Below are 15,005 nucleotides of genomic sequence, written 5' to 3'. Positions count from 1 at the left end.
AAAATAATAAAAGGGTAATCTTCCCGATGAGTCACGATGCTTAGAAGCAGAATGTTTTGATGGAATGCCAGCGTTGCATGACAGTGACAAAAAATGTGAACTCCTCACTCCAGTGATTTACCAAAACAAATGTTTGGCCCAATTCAGTCAGAAAATGTGAACTCCTCACTCCAGTGACTTTCCAAAACAAACGTTTGGACCAATTCAGTCTACTTTGTAGTGCTGTACATGGGACAATAAATCATCAGTTTAATATGGACATTAGGTTGCAGCAAAGCAATGAACAAGTTTGATTATTTCACTCATCTTACTGTCGAACAAAATTGGATGAATGACAATTTTTCTTACTGGAATTACTCAATAATATAACTTTTGTATTGAAACATAACCTATTTTCAATTGAAGTCAAAACGTTCTATATAATATGTTCTGGCATTTCCATCACTTTGCTCAATGTTAATGTTGGCCTCATCATCCCTTTGTGGCTCATCACTGTACAGTTACTTTGCATAATCTGGCCTTCTGATTCTTTTTGCCGATTAGTGCTTTGCATCCTTTGGTATGGCCTGTCAATGTGTTTATTCAAAGTATGTTGCTCAGTACACAAGTAGTTTGTTTCAGGGCATTCCAAATTTTCTTGCATTGATGTTCTCTTACCTTCAAACTCTTTTTTGCAGATCCGTGGTCTTCATTTTTTACTTACCATCAAATGCAGGATACATTATCCTAACAAACACTACGCAACGTTGAAGCAAGCGTTTGGGGTCACAAAATTGTTTGGGTGACCCCAAACTTTTGAACGGTAGTGTATATATTTATTTAGATAATTATTTATAGATTATATATATAATCTTCTGTGTGAAAAATCTTACAATATATATGTATACTTATATTCATAGATTATATATAATCTTATACAAATATAAAATATAATTTACAATATTTAATTCATAATATTTTATTATAATAATATTTACACTACCGTTCAAAAGTTTGGGGTCACCCAAACAATTTTGTGACCCCAAACTTTTGAACGGTAGTGTAAATAACAAAAATACAACTTTGATCTCATGTTCATCTATTGATCCGGAACCCAAACGTGTGAAACAAAAACAAAATTGCCTTTGGAAGTGACTATTTCTCCTGGGGCCAAATAAATTTCAAGGTGGATTTGCCCTTTGGACTTGCGGGGGTGTCAAATGTGCGTGAGCGAGTGAGTTCCAGGGGGCGGAGCTTTAATGGAGGAAGTAGCCCCTTTAGATTGCTTGTGGCTGGCTGTATGTGTGCTAACCTCCATACCAAGAGTCGCGAATCACTGGATCATCATAGCGGGGCAGAATAACATCCACGGGGGTGGGGTGGACAAGCCGCACTCGGATCCGCTCGCGTGGATCTAAACGTCGGCCCGCGTGGTCCACTTCGATCGGAGCAGTGTGCGACCGGCGCTCCCGAAGCGAGCAGTATGCATTTGGACTGCAGGCTGCTACTATGGAAGGAGCGGTAATGGTGGGCAGGGGGCCGACAGGGGCCGGGGTTCTCGTCCTGTCGATCCTCGTCATCATCCTCACCGCGGAAGGCTGCAGGGCGCAGAAAGGTGGGTGCTTTGAGAAATGGGGGAACACACAAATTGCCTTCCTCATGCACCCGACAGTTGACTTGTGTCCTAACATGGCCATTTTGGTGGGCGGAATTCCGTTTGGTTTTCAACCGTTTTCCGCAAGCCGCCGCCATGCATTCGTTGCGCTCAAACCAGGAGAACCGGTTTTGTTCACGCTGTTTTCTTTCGGCACGCGGACCGCTTGGGGGCTTTCACGATCGCCGATTTCAAGTCAAGCGTTCGTAGAATAGTTTAAGATGCAGATGATCACCCACAGCCTCTTTTAAATAATCAAATGGAAAACGGATGTTTTGAAAGACGACAAGTGTTAAAGGGGCATCGCTGCTTTTACGCCAATACGAGACAGCAGCACATGTCGGGCATGTTGTGGCCTCTTCCCCCCCCCCCCCCCCCCCCCCCCCAGCTCCAATCACACTAGTTGCTCATGTTTCCACGTGTTTACGGTGCTTTGCAAACATAAATTCTGCATCTAATATGTTTGGATCGTTGGAGCAAAATGAGGGTTACATTTTAATATGCAAACTCAGGTGAGTTAAGTTTGGGGGTGGGTTAAACTGTGTGTGTGTGGGGGGGGGGGGCATGACTGTAAACACGTGGACAAAATGGTCATAATTTATAATTGCAGCTCAAACGTCTTGCAAGTCACTCTAATGTGATACCTAACGGGCATAAGGGGGACAGTTGGTTTAAAAGTAGTCTTGTGGTGAGTTATTAGGAAGGTAACATGAGCTGCTGGTGAACATTGCAGTGAGTCAGAGCTGGGAAAGAGGCTTTTGTTTTTGTCCTCTTCAGCTGGATAATGTCCACCGAGAAGCTCTTGCATAACACAGATAAACACACTTCAGCTCCCCCTGTACAAAAAAAAAAAAAGTCTTTAAGGTCACAACTTGACTTAAGTTGCACTTTTGCTGCAGAAGGGATTACAGTGGATCCTCCGAGTTCAAAAACAAGTCTTTGACTTAAACATTCCCATAGGAAATAATGTGAATAAGAGGTCTTGCATGACCATTGTTGTGGCATAAGGGTTGAAGCCAAGGACGTGGAAACATTGCTAAACTGAAGTCTGACCAGATATGCTGGTCTCTCCAGATTTCACATGTGACATCATGCACAACGGCAGTTCTCTGGATGTCGTGTTGCAAAAAAAAAAAATACAAAGAAAAAGCTAACGCCACAAGTTATTTATTTAATGATCTCTGCTGACCTTTCCGGATTTGGTGAAAAATTGTGTGTTGTGCACAATGGCTGTCCATCTTTCGGAATAAGTAACATGAAAAAAAAAAAAGTCTCAAGTTAATCCTTAACTGAGGTTTGGGAGGTACTGGATCATGTTGGAGGTTAGCTGGAAAATGAGTTGCTTAATAGCCAATAAACAGTTTTTATGCTCTAGTGAGTTACAAGGTCATGCATTATCAATTGAGGGGAGAAGTGTTGCAAAAAGTCACCTGTTTATTTTTGTGCAGGTGATGGCTGCGGACCCACAGTGCTGGGCCCGAGTAGTGGGACGCTGTCGTCGCTGGGCTACCCGGAGCCGTACCCCAACAACACGGTCTGCGAGTGGGAGATCAGCGTACCCCCTGGCACCAGGATCCACTTCTGCTTCGCTGAGCTGGACATTGACGACGGTGACTGCCAGGTCAACTACCTCCGCCTGTACAATGGCATCGGACCTACCAGGAGCGAAATTGGTAAGTGGACGCTCATGCTCTTCTTTTGAAGAAGAAGAAAAAAAAATCTATTACATCGTTTTTTGAATAACATGACTTTTGTCATACTACAGCGAAGTACTGCGGCTTGAACGTGAAGGTGAACAAACTAATAGAGTCCGCTGGCAATCAGATCACAGTACAATTCATGAGCGGGAGACATCACACTGGACGTGGATTCTACCTGTCCTACTCCACCACAGAACACACAGGTAAACCTCCCTTTGTACTTTTTGTTATCGAAAGCCATGGAATAGGAATGTTTCTTCGTTCGAGATAAGCTGCAAAGGGCCATTTTAAGATTTGAAAACAATCAATAATCTCTAAAAAAAATTACTCGGAGCCTGAATTGGGATAATGTGCACATTTTGGACCAAGTGGAGATGCTGTAAGAAGGACGAACTGTTTTACTCCAATATAAAGTTAATTACAGGGCCCATATAGACAAAAAAGCATTTATTTATCAAATTTAGTGGGAACAGAATACACACAAACTGTATTGTGATTTAAAATTCAACACTTCCTGGAAAGGCGCTGGCTCGAGCACAACTGTCTAAAATGCTCGTAAGACAACATGCCGCTAATTGTTGTCGATTGTTGACCTTAACCTGTGCTGACATTGTTTACTTTAGATCTCATCACATGCCTACACAAAGGAAGTGATTTCCCCGAGGCGGAGTTTAGGTAAACACCTTGAAGTTCGAGTAGCAATAAGGTTGGCTTGTTTTTGTCTGACGTTCATTTTCGTTCTCTCTCTTCCCAAGCAAATACTGTCCAGCCGGATGCTTGACGTCAACAGAGGAGGTTTCCGGAACAATACCGACTGGATACCGAGAGGTGATCAAAACGTTCTTTTTTGCCAATTGCGAATCAGGACACATAGAAATCTTGCAGAGTCACCGTGGTTATCGTATAGCACATTTCGCACGACAAAGTATTGTTTAAATCTGGTGAATTATCAGCACCGGAAAGATTTAAAGGTTTAGGGAATAAATCAAAAATCTTATTCACTGTACAAAGTAACCTTTTAACAGTGTTAATGCATTAAAATGACTTTTAAATATTAAAAGAAACATTTTGTTCTACATTTAATATTGAAGTCAAATCGATACGATATCGAGCGCCTCTTGAAATGCTCGAAATCCGTCTCCCCAATGTGGTCGTCACTCCCACGCTTATTAGCTTTCTGTCTGTTTTGATTCCAACTGAGCTATTTCATTTCGGTCGGCTATCTAGTTAACCGGAACGCTAACGCAATAAGCTGGGACTGATGCGATTTACTGCAGTTGGCGCGTTAAAACCCCAACTGACATCCGGCTTGTCAGGACACGCTGGTACATGTCGGTCACGTTAGGCTAGTAAATGCCACAAAGTGACTCACAAAATGTCAAATTACCCGTTTTGAATTATAGCAATGTCTTTCTTTCATTAAACTATGTGACTTTATTCAACGCCTAAAAATTTGGCTTGTACATCGCATTATGATTTGTAAATTCCATTGAAATCAATCTTGGGGTTAGTAGCTGCAGTTCATGTGAAAGGAAAAAAATGAATAGAGAACTTACAAATTTGATTACTACATCAAAGCAACTTGTTCATTTCAAACACACCCCAACAATTTGTAGGTACAAAAAATTGAGTGAAAATGCTGAGAAATGTCAAGTCAAAATGAAATTAAGCAAAGTCAATGATGACTACAGTGGCTGTATCTTTTCTTTTTTTCAATCCCATCAGAGTTTGGATTTAAATTTTGATCAGACACACTGTTTTCATGGACACTAAAACGAATGATCTAATTAGTACTCGCGTGTTTATGCGTCACGCTTGGATTAACATTCGACATGACTTTCAAAATAAATCTCGATGGGAAGGGGCTTGATCCGATCAGAATATTCCGAATGGAATTTGTGCTGTAAGCCGGTCTCTTCTTTTCGGTATCTGACTTTGCGGGGGTGCCATGATGTCACCACCGCATGATTCGACTGAAGGAGGAGGGTTGTTGCCGAGTGACGGGAGGACGAAGGAGGGGTAGGTGGTGGTGGTGGTGGTAATGGGCTGGATTTAGAGGGAGTGGGGCGCCCCTTAGGAATAGAGGAGGGTCCGGGTCAGAGGGGTGAAACGGAGGTGAGATAATACTTTGGCCCAGAAGAAAAGAGCTCCTAATCCAGTGCAGCTGCGGCGTGTTCTCGGAGAGTGACTCAGTGCAGCTGACGTGCTGGACAACACCTCACTGTGTCTGCGTGTCATATACGGTATGTGTGTATGCATGCGTGTGTCTCCTCCCATCACCATCATATTATTACGGAGGCCTGACACATTGACACATCTCCAGTTGACCTTCAGGCGATACAATTTGATTGAATTCAGTATAGTGCAGTTTTATTGACAGATACTAATAAGGTGCCATCATTTGAATATCTTTTGCACGCCTAGTTGGGTCTCTGGAGTGAGAAACTAAACATCCATCTTGGAGCCCATCCCAGCTGACTATCAGTGAGAGGCCGGGTCCAGCTGTATGAATTGACAAAGTTTAATTTGCCAGGATGAAGTGTTGCCTCCGCCAGTGAAAATAACATCCAGGCTATTGCTGGATTAAATGCATATTTTTTAGGGATGGGGTGATATCATTTTGGTGTGTGATTTGCGGGTGAATGATGATTGTGTCATGTGGTTTTAAGATGTCACACAGTTTTTTTTTTTTTTAAGCGCTAACGCAACTATGGCCAGCCCACTTGAGCATAGTCCGGGAAGTGGCTTGTGTGTGTATGGGAAATTTGAAGCAGTTATTGGGCAAGTGTTGATTGCCTGCGGCGTGTATGTGAATAAGTACATGTGTGTAAACACACTCGTCACTCCGCGGGGTCGGCTCACAACTCGTTAGCGCCAAATTCCTCCGGTTGGCCTTTTCCAGCCATTAAAAAAAAAGAATCCCAGCTGTTCCTGGGAAGGCTCTCTTTTGTGTTTAGGGTAACACATTGAAATTGGAATGCATCCGGCTGGGTGATTCACTACCTGAGACACTCGAGGGTTCTCACCAAATTAACGTGACATCACAGCGAGTCATCGGCAACCCATCTGCCGCAGTGTGAATTTCATCACGCGCTTGAAATCATGCACAGTCCTATTGAGAAATGCTTCGTTTTTATTTCCACTGTCAGATCTGTTGATTCAACTTAAAGTATTTATAAGATTTTCATTTTCTATGATTTGAAATAACGGTAAGATAGTTATACTATATAGGTGCATTTTTTATGTATGTATTATTTATTATATATAATTATGATTTTTTTTTTTTATATTTTGTGTAATTAAATATTCATTAGGCGGCTCAGTGGGGCACTGGTTAGCACGTCTGCCTTACAGTTAGGAGGGTGCGGGTTCGATTCCACTAGGCGATGGATGGATAAATACTCACTTTTATTTATGTATTTTTATCTTTATTTTCTTTCATTATGTACAGAATGTAGTCTATAGATTAAAAAAAAACGAATTAGCATGGTTTATGAACGTCCGCCCCCCCCGGCTTTTTAAAATCCTATTATTTTATTTTTATTCTAATCAGTTTTGAATGAAAGTTGCTATGTCTGTTGTACTTTGACGATGTATTAATTTGACAAAATAACTAGAACAACTTGTCTTTTGCCAACCAACACAGCAGCACCTAAACAGTTTCAGTTTCCAACTGAAGGTTGACTGTTTTGGGTTGGGAAACCCTGATGTGGGAATGACAACATTCTTCATCGATCTTTTTGTCTCTCTATCATACCTGTCTAGTCATCTCCGCTGTGTTTGGCTGCTGTGCACGCTGGCGTGGTATCCAACGCCGTGGGGGGCAGGATCCATGTGGTTAGCAGTAAAGGGATCCCGCAGTATAAGGGCACACTGGCCAACAACGTCACGTCCACTGGGTAAGAAAGAAAAAGAATCGCACATGAACAAAAATGGATTCGGAAGCCCGGCTTTACAGAAATCGGAAGAAAATGTGGATTTGTCACCACTAATGTACTTTTTATTGTCCCTCAGAGGAACACTGTCAAACAGTCTCTTCACCTTTAGGACAAACGGTATGTGTCACATGACTTGAACAATGTCAAAAGGATAGAGAGAAAAAAATAATTTTTGAATTACTGCTTTCAGGCTGCTATGGAACGCTGGGGTTAGGGTCCGGTGGCGTGGCAGATATTCAGATCTCCGCCTCGTCCGTATGGGAGTGGAATGACGTGGCGGGTCAGGTCAGCGTGTGGGCGCCGTCGGGAGCTCGGCTCAATAAGGCGGGGCTGCCCTGGGCGCCCTCCCACAACGACCAACACCAGTGGCTGCAGGTGGACCTAAAACGACAGAAGAGGATCACAGGTACAGAGGCAACCAAAATATCCCAAAAGGCGCATTTGAAACATTTTTAAATGCTCACGTTTTTTTTTTTTTTTAATGCTACTTGTATCAGAGCCCGGTCCCTTGATAACTCAATAGCTGTAGCACTGGTTGTCCCAGACATTTAAAAAAAAAAAAAAAAAAAAGATCTGTGAAAATGATTATCAAGCTTGTGTGAAATGATTTTACTTTTTTGTTGCGTGAAGGCATCACCAGCACAGGCTCTACGCTGAGGGAATACCCGTACTACGTGTCGGCATACCGCGTCCTTTTCAGTCACGACGGCGAGCGGTGGCTGTGCTACAAGGAAGCCAACTCCACGCAAGACATGGTAACACTCGCGGCTAATCGGTCCATCAATAACGTCACCGGCGTCCATGTCGAGCAAATTGACAGGAAAAAATGGCTAGATGGCCGAGGGGTTGCAGACTTGGCTCTGTTGCCATAGCAACGGGTATTGACTCACGGTTTCTCAGGAAATGAGTGGTTTGAGTAGAGTGCTTGGATGGGCACGTGGCTTTTAATAATGAATAGATATGGATTAAGCGGCCTGTTCTGGGAATGTCACCGTTGGGATTCTGGAGACTTTGGTTGTGATTTCAGATTTTCCAAGGCAACATCAACTACCAGGATGAGGTGAGGAATAATTTCATCCCCCCCATCGAGGCGCGCTACCTGAGGATTAATCCAACCTGGTGGCAGCAGAGGATCGCTATCAAGGTGGAGCTGCTCGGATGCCAAGTGTCTTCAGGTGAGAGCAAAATGCTCAACAGGGGTGCTGCTTTTATTTTAATGTCAGCTCACTTGCCGTCAACTCGAAATGACATCACAGTCGCCACCTAGAACCTGTGATGTCATTTTCCATCGACAGCAAGTGGGAATATGGCTGCCCCCTGAGATGAATAAAAATGGGCCAATGTCGCTGCTCAACTCATCTTCCACAAATGCAGTATTAATCTGAAAACACAAACGGGTGAAATTGCAAATATTCGGTACAGTGTGAATTCATCAGACACGACGTCAATTTTTGTCAATCAAACTGCGCTACTTAATGGTGTTGCTCGTAACAAAATCGTCACCCAAACAAAACATGTCTTCCGGTGGAAATAGACGCTCAATCAGGATTCATCTTTACAAAGAGAAGCATAGCCACCGGTTATAAGGTAGCTTAAGTGTCACATGTTCTCCGCAGCGAGGAAGGCTATGGAGCCCAGGATGGTCCCGCCTCCCCGTTTCAGCCCTCGTCCGGCAGCCACAAAACGCCCACGTACGTTCAGCAAGACCACACCACCTCCGGATATCAGAAACACCACCATGCCGCCTCTCGCTGGCAAAGGTACGTTTGAAAAATAAAATGAAAAAGTCGGTAGTTAATTGTAATCCTTCTTTTGGAGCTCAGATGTGGCGCTGGCTGCTGTCCTTGTGCCCGTTTTGGTCATGGTGTTGACAGCACTCATCTTGCTGGTGGTATGTGCTTGGCACTGGAGGAGTCGGTGAGTATTCTCTCATCGTGACTTGTCAAAAACAAAACAACCACATTGTTCTTTAAGACTCAGCATCTGGGTTTACAGGAAGAAGAGCTCCGAAGGAACGTATGATCTTCCTCACTGGAATCGCACTGGTGTGTCATCGCCCTCGTTTTTTTTTACGTCGTCTCTGACAACTTCCCATTTAGAATTTGCTGTTTTCCTCGCAGACTGGTGGAAAAGTATGAAGCAGTTACTGCCGTCCAAAATGGTGGAGGCGGAGGACTCTGTCCGCTATAGCAGCAGCGAGGTGGGCCGGCTTACGGCGAGGGGCGCCGTTCCGAGACTGCACGCCGAACCCGCAGGTACCAGTTGCGGCGCCACTTTGAAATAAATGCCATCATTCTATTTCTTTTAGTAATATTCTACAAGGTGACTGCAAATTGAACCAAAATTATTTTCATGTACTTTTACTGAAGTATTGCTTTCAGGTAAGATTTCCTAATAAATAATCATTTCAACAATTAACAGGCTCCTTCTAAAAACTAAGTATGAACTGCAACCGTCTAGTCCTCTGACATTCTTGACCACTTGACTATTGTTGCAAAAGCTTTGTTTGAAAGAAGTCTTATTGGGGTCTACTGTGCAGCTATTAGTAAAGGAACATACCAGCAGGTGGCAGTGGTGTACATATTTTTAACCCAATATTCAAAAAAAAAATTCTTATAAATATGGTTATGCGGTCTAATACAAAACATGCACCATCAAATTAAATTTGAACCAAAAAAACAAAAAAAATCGTAGATGCTTATGACACAATGTTGATGATTTTATCATTGTCATTGATTGCTTTTGTACAGAATACGCAGAGCCCCTGGTGAGCGGCGTAACAACACTGGGTGCCCGGTCCACCTTTAAACCCGACGAGAGTCCCGACCCGAGTTACAGCGACCCCGACCTGTACGACGCCCCCATCTCCCCAGATGTCTATCACGCCTACGCGGAGCCCCTGCCCGCCTCGGGGGCTGAGTACGCCACGCCCATCGTGGTGGACATGGGCCGCCATTTGTCAGGAGGCGCGCCCGCCACATTGCTGCTGGCACGGACAGATGGCAGCCAGTCGGCATACGACACACCCAAAACCGCCACGGGACACGACCCCACCTATCAGGTGCCCCAGTGCGGCACCAACAGAGCCGAAGGGGGCGCGTGATTGGCCAACGACCTGAGCTTTTATCCGAAGATGTCTACCGTGTACAGACGGCGATTTGGATCCGCTTGCGTTGGCGCCATTCCAGTCGGATCACTGAAAGCGCAGAAATGAATGTTTGTTTTTTCGCGCTGCGCGTAGCTCACAAGATGAGCGCGCCAACTACTGTTTTTTTTAATCTGTGATTCTTGCTTTTGTGAAACTGTGATTAAAAAAAAAAAAAAAAAACGATCTTGTTACAAAGGTGATGACGGAAAAGAAAAATTCCTCCTTAGCTTCGTTGTCCACGGTACGCGTTGTCTTTGAAAGCGTAACTTGAACTTGTGTTACTGCTTGTGTGATTCCGTCGCCGCAAACCTCGAAGAATTCCCAAGTGATTTTTTTTTTTTTTTTTTTACTGATATTTATTTTGGAATCCTGCTGATAAGCCCACCCGCTGCCCACCCCATGCCGCTTCTGCAGACCAAATGTTGCCTGTTTTTGTTTGCGTCGCAGCTCAGCAGAAAGAACTTTTTAAAGTCTTAATGTGAGAAATAAAGAAGATTTTTGATGAGTAAGAGAGGTGTGACATTACTGTGGTTTTGTTTATTTTGGGCATTGCTTTGCATCAGTCCAATTTATTGTCTGGTGGTACGCATTAAAGTGCAATACTTTCATTATGTTTAGTCATTACATTTTTTTCCTGTTCTCTGAAACTTTTAGCACTCAACTTTATATTGTTTTGTATTGCCTATTGTTTTGACATTTGTAATTCATTTCATACATGTTTATTTACATATATATATATATATATATTTAATTATCTTAGATTTAATGCACATTTAATTTGATTTTATTTAGTGGTCCCATTATTTTACACAAGTTATTTTTACTTTTTCCACATACATCCTATCCTAAATCCAATTTGATTCTGGGTATACAACACACTGAAGCTATACATGGGGTCAGAATATTGCTACATAGAAGTGAATAAAGCCAATTGAAAGCAAGTGGGCAATAAAAATAAGGCTTTAATTATTGAAATTGACTGCTATTTCCACAAGGTAATTCTAAGGACAACTGAAATGTTTTATAAGTTTAAATCACAATTTGCATACTGCATACAATCCACCACTAATATGTGGCATTTAAGTGTCTCAAGATTTTAAAGTCAACAAAAAAAAAAAATACATTTCAGTATAAGATGATTAGTAAATATGCACACCTTTTGGCGTAAAATCAGTTTCTACTCACGTTAACATAACATGAGATGGAACACAAATGTTGCATCAACCAATATTTTCCACAATTCATTTCATTTTTGTTTAGTTGACATAGACTCTGCTGCTTATTCATAACTCACCCATGTTCTTCCCATCCTTCCCAAACTTCCACCAGATGACAGTGAGCCCGATGGCTGCCAGCAGGACCAGACTGCTGGTGATCAAGAAAGCGATGGGCAGGAACTGGTTGGGACCGCCGAACCAGTTCAAAGTGGTCAGGACCACCTGCTTCCTGCCTCTGAAGTACTGCACGGGGTAGTCTGGAGGGAAGGGTTGAGAGTCAAGGGGGGCAAACAGATTGATCGTGAAAATAAAGGTAAAGAGGTTCATGGGAAATTAGCCTCTTAATGGCTTGAAAAAAAATAGTGATCCCTCGCTACTTCACGTTTCGTTTATCGCGGCTTCACTACTTTGCGGTTTGGCCACCCATTAAGTGTAAAATTAAACAACAATGTAATTGCCTAGTTCTGGAAATACGTCCGTTGCCTATTTCTGAAAAAACGACGGTGATTGGGACTTTTTAATAAAACTCCTATAAACTGCATAAAATTGTGAGGTGGTTGTAAGAACAGAAATCTCCTTTAAGAAAGATACTGTAGGTTATCTCCACGCTGTAGTTGCCTTTCGGGAGGCCGCTCTGGAAGGGTTTGTTGGTGCGGAGCAAAACGCCGTAGAGCTTCTTGAAGTTGGGGAAGGCGGCCTCTCGCATCCACACGATGAGCGCTTCATTGATGAAGCCGTTGTTGATGGCGTCTTGTGTATCCAGCTCGTAGACAGGCTTGTGCCAGTAGGGAGGTAATGCCGTGCCTGTCGGGTTTCACATGCTAGTAAGCAGTCATCTTGTGAAAGTACACAAAATAGATGAAAAGAAATACCTTGGAAGACTTCAGCCAAGGTCCTGTTTTCTGTCCGCGGGTTGCGGTACTTGATGTTTTTGTCCGTGTACCAGCTGATGCCTTTGCGTATTAAAGGCACAGGGTACTCGGAACTACCAGAGCCAAGATATTCGAACTTGAAGGAATCTGTGGGGGAAATAAGAGATGAATCAAAACATCAGAAACATACTGACTAATGTGCAATGAGCCGTAAATTACTTCACCAAACATTATTTGATCGCAGGCGCATACTCAGTACAATAACATTAAGGAGTGATCCACATGCTGCTTCACCAAGACGTTGCTATTGATCACTTCACACGTAGTAGTGTTAACAGTTTCAGATCCTTTTGATACTTTTTTTATTATATATATTTTTTTTATTTACTTTTTTAAAGTTCAAAAAGTTTAACTTAATTTTATAGCCATTTTTTTTTTTTTTGAAAAAGCATCATTTTAGTTTATTCGTTATTAGTTCAGGTATTTAATTTTTTTTTTATAATTTATGTGGAGTATAATGTATTGTGTAATATGGCAAAAGCAAACGACAATACAATTCCAAAATTATTGTTTTACGCCTTCTGTCCATCTGTAGGATAATCCCGAGAAATAAAAAAAAAAAAAACAACTCAAAGCTCACTTAGAAAATTAATTGTCAAAGACAAAAACAAAGACTGTATTATTGTTATTAATGTAGTTTCAGTTAATTTTATAGTTACAGTATTATAGTTATAGTACTACTATAGTTATAGTATGTTTGGTTTGTTATTTTGTTTTCATTAACTCAAATTTCTTTTGGCCAAATGAAAAAAAACAAAACAATGGGGAGTGAACCACATGATTCACGCACACATTATTTGATCACATGTAACCGGGGATGGTCTTAATCATGATCCATTGTTATGATTTGGCTCAAGAACAATCTTGCTCTCTGAGGAAGAACACCAAGAAAGTGAGCTAACAGCATCCATGCTAGACATAAATCTTTCAAGTCCACTTGGTAGGACACTAGCGTGCAAATAGGAGTTCAGAACTTGCAAGTGACATTGCCATGTCAGGTGTGTGTCTTTACCATTAAAGATGCTGTTGGCCACAGCGCCACAGGGAGCGATAGGCAGTCCTTTGTCGTTGGTGGCAAATGGCTTGCAATAAGAACTGGGTTTCTGGACCAGTGCAATGAATCCGAATTACATATGAATACATTTTGAAAAACAAGGCACCGCATTGCAAAGCACCTTCAGGTTGGTCTTCCTGCCGACCATCTGCGCGTCATCCCTGGAGTCCATATATCTGCGCAGGTTCTGGTGGAAGTTTTGAAGGGCGTAGTAGAAAAAGACATCCCCCTGAAACAGCAGTGTGGCTTACAGATGTTGCGGGCACATCAAATCTGGTTACGCAGTTAACCACCAATAAAAAATAAAAAATAGAGACCAGCTACCATACATACCGTAATCTTCGGACTATAAGTCGCGTTTTTTTTCATAGTTTGGGTGGGGGGGGGGGTTGACTTAGCGACTTATATACATATATATGTTTTTCTTCACTTTTTTGGGCATTTTAAGGCTGGTGAGACTTATAGTCCGAAAATTACGGTTAACCTCCAGTGTGGAGCACAATGTGTTCTGTGAAGTTGCCCCAAATAAAATCACTTTTGAATCGCTATCGTAAAACATCGACAACCATTCATAAATGAAACGACACAGTCCAAAATCAGTTAACAACAGGAATATATTGGCAGAGTGTTACAAAATGGAAGGTCTTTAAATGCATATGTTCCTCTGTAAGTAACGTTTTTTTTTTTAATTGTAAATAATAGGCACGTGTATGTTATCATTTGCACGTTACCTTCAAGGCCCTGTCCACGGGAAAGTACAGTTTACAAGTGCAGGGCAATGCTGCGTTGCTCACATCCTTACGCATGTCGTGACATCGTGCACACGCGCCGTTGTCTGTGTAATCCACCTAAGGAGACAGGAAAGATTTATGAATAGAGGACACACTTGTTCACAACATAAACTTTGACCACTTCCTTCCTTGACGCTCCCTCTTTGACGGCTTAAAACAACATTTCTTCAACACCTTTCACAGATGTACAGATCGAAAAAAAATATGGTGCAGGCTCACCCGGATTTCCTGGACACTCTGTGCCGTGAGCAGAAGCCAAATTCCCAGCACCAAGCAGATGACAGCCGTGAAGTAGAAGAAAGGCAGCACGGTGTTAGCCGTCAGCATGGGTGACCAGGCGGGCAGGCGCTGCTGTTTGAAGGCCGAGTTGTCGGGCCTACGGGCCAGGGGTCCGCTCTTGGCTTTGGCCATGGTGGCGACGGCGCGGGGAACGTCGCTCGAGGTTTCTGTGAAAGTGGCGGAGATCGCTTCCTGTTCCTGTGTTAGCACAATGCAAAGACACACACAGACAAACGCGTGCACATTTGACGACGGGCCTCTCGCTGTGTGGCGAGACGGTTGAGTTCTGTTATTAATTAACCACAATCAACTC

At 42.7% G+C, this 15,005-nt stretch overlaps 2 protein-coding genes across 2 annotated transcripts; one reads left to right on the top strand and one right to left on the bottom strand.

Annotated features, from left to right (window-relative positions):
* The first annotated feature begins 1,230 nt into the window (after nt 1-1,230).
* dcbld2 (discoidin, CUB and LCCL domain containing 2) lies at nt 1,231-11,030 on the top strand. Its single transcript, XM_061286382.1, has 15 exons — nt 1,231-1,594; nt 3,082-3,306; nt 3,399-3,536; nt 3,957-4,008; nt 4,089-4,161; nt 7,099-7,232; nt 7,348-7,388; nt 7,462-7,677; nt 7,902-8,026; nt 8,299-8,446; nt 8,888-9,031; nt 9,095-9,188; nt 9,267-9,316; nt 9,392-9,526; nt 10,022-11,030. Exons 1-15 carry the CDS (start codon nt 1,489-1,491, stop codon nt 10,372-10,374), a joined length of 2,034 nt encoding a protein of 677 aa, XP_061142366.1. The 5' UTR covers nt 1,231-1,488; the 3' UTR covers nt 10,375-11,030.
* Nucleotides 11,031-11,361: 331 nt separating this feature from the next.
* On the bottom strand, nt 11,362-14,980 carry tmem30c (transmembrane protein 30C). The gene is made up of 7 exons (XM_061286383.1): nt 14,633-14,980; nt 14,354-14,470; nt 13,744-13,851; nt 13,581-13,671; nt 12,509-12,655; nt 12,228-12,440; nt 11,362-11,893 (listed from the first exon to the last, which is right to left on the bottom strand). Exons 1-7 carry the CDS (start codon nt 14,822-14,824, stop codon nt 11,703-11,705), a joined length of 1,059 nt encoding a protein of 352 aa, XP_061142367.1. The 5' UTR covers nt 14,825-14,980; the 3' UTR covers nt 11,362-11,702.
* Nucleotides 14,981-15,005: the final 25 nt, after the last annotated feature.

The sequence above is a fragment of the Syngnathus typhle genome, linkage group LG9 (assembly GCF_033458585.1).
Source record: "Syngnathus typhle isolate RoL2023-S1 ecotype Sweden linkage group LG9, RoL_Styp_1.0, whole genome shotgun sequence".
Lineage (NCBI taxonomy): Eukaryota > Metazoa > Chordata > Actinopteri > Syngnathiformes > Syngnathidae > Syngnathus > Syngnathus typhle.
The sequence above is the reverse complement of the archived record's forward strand: the minus strand, read 5'-3'. Positions and strand labels throughout refer to the sequence as shown.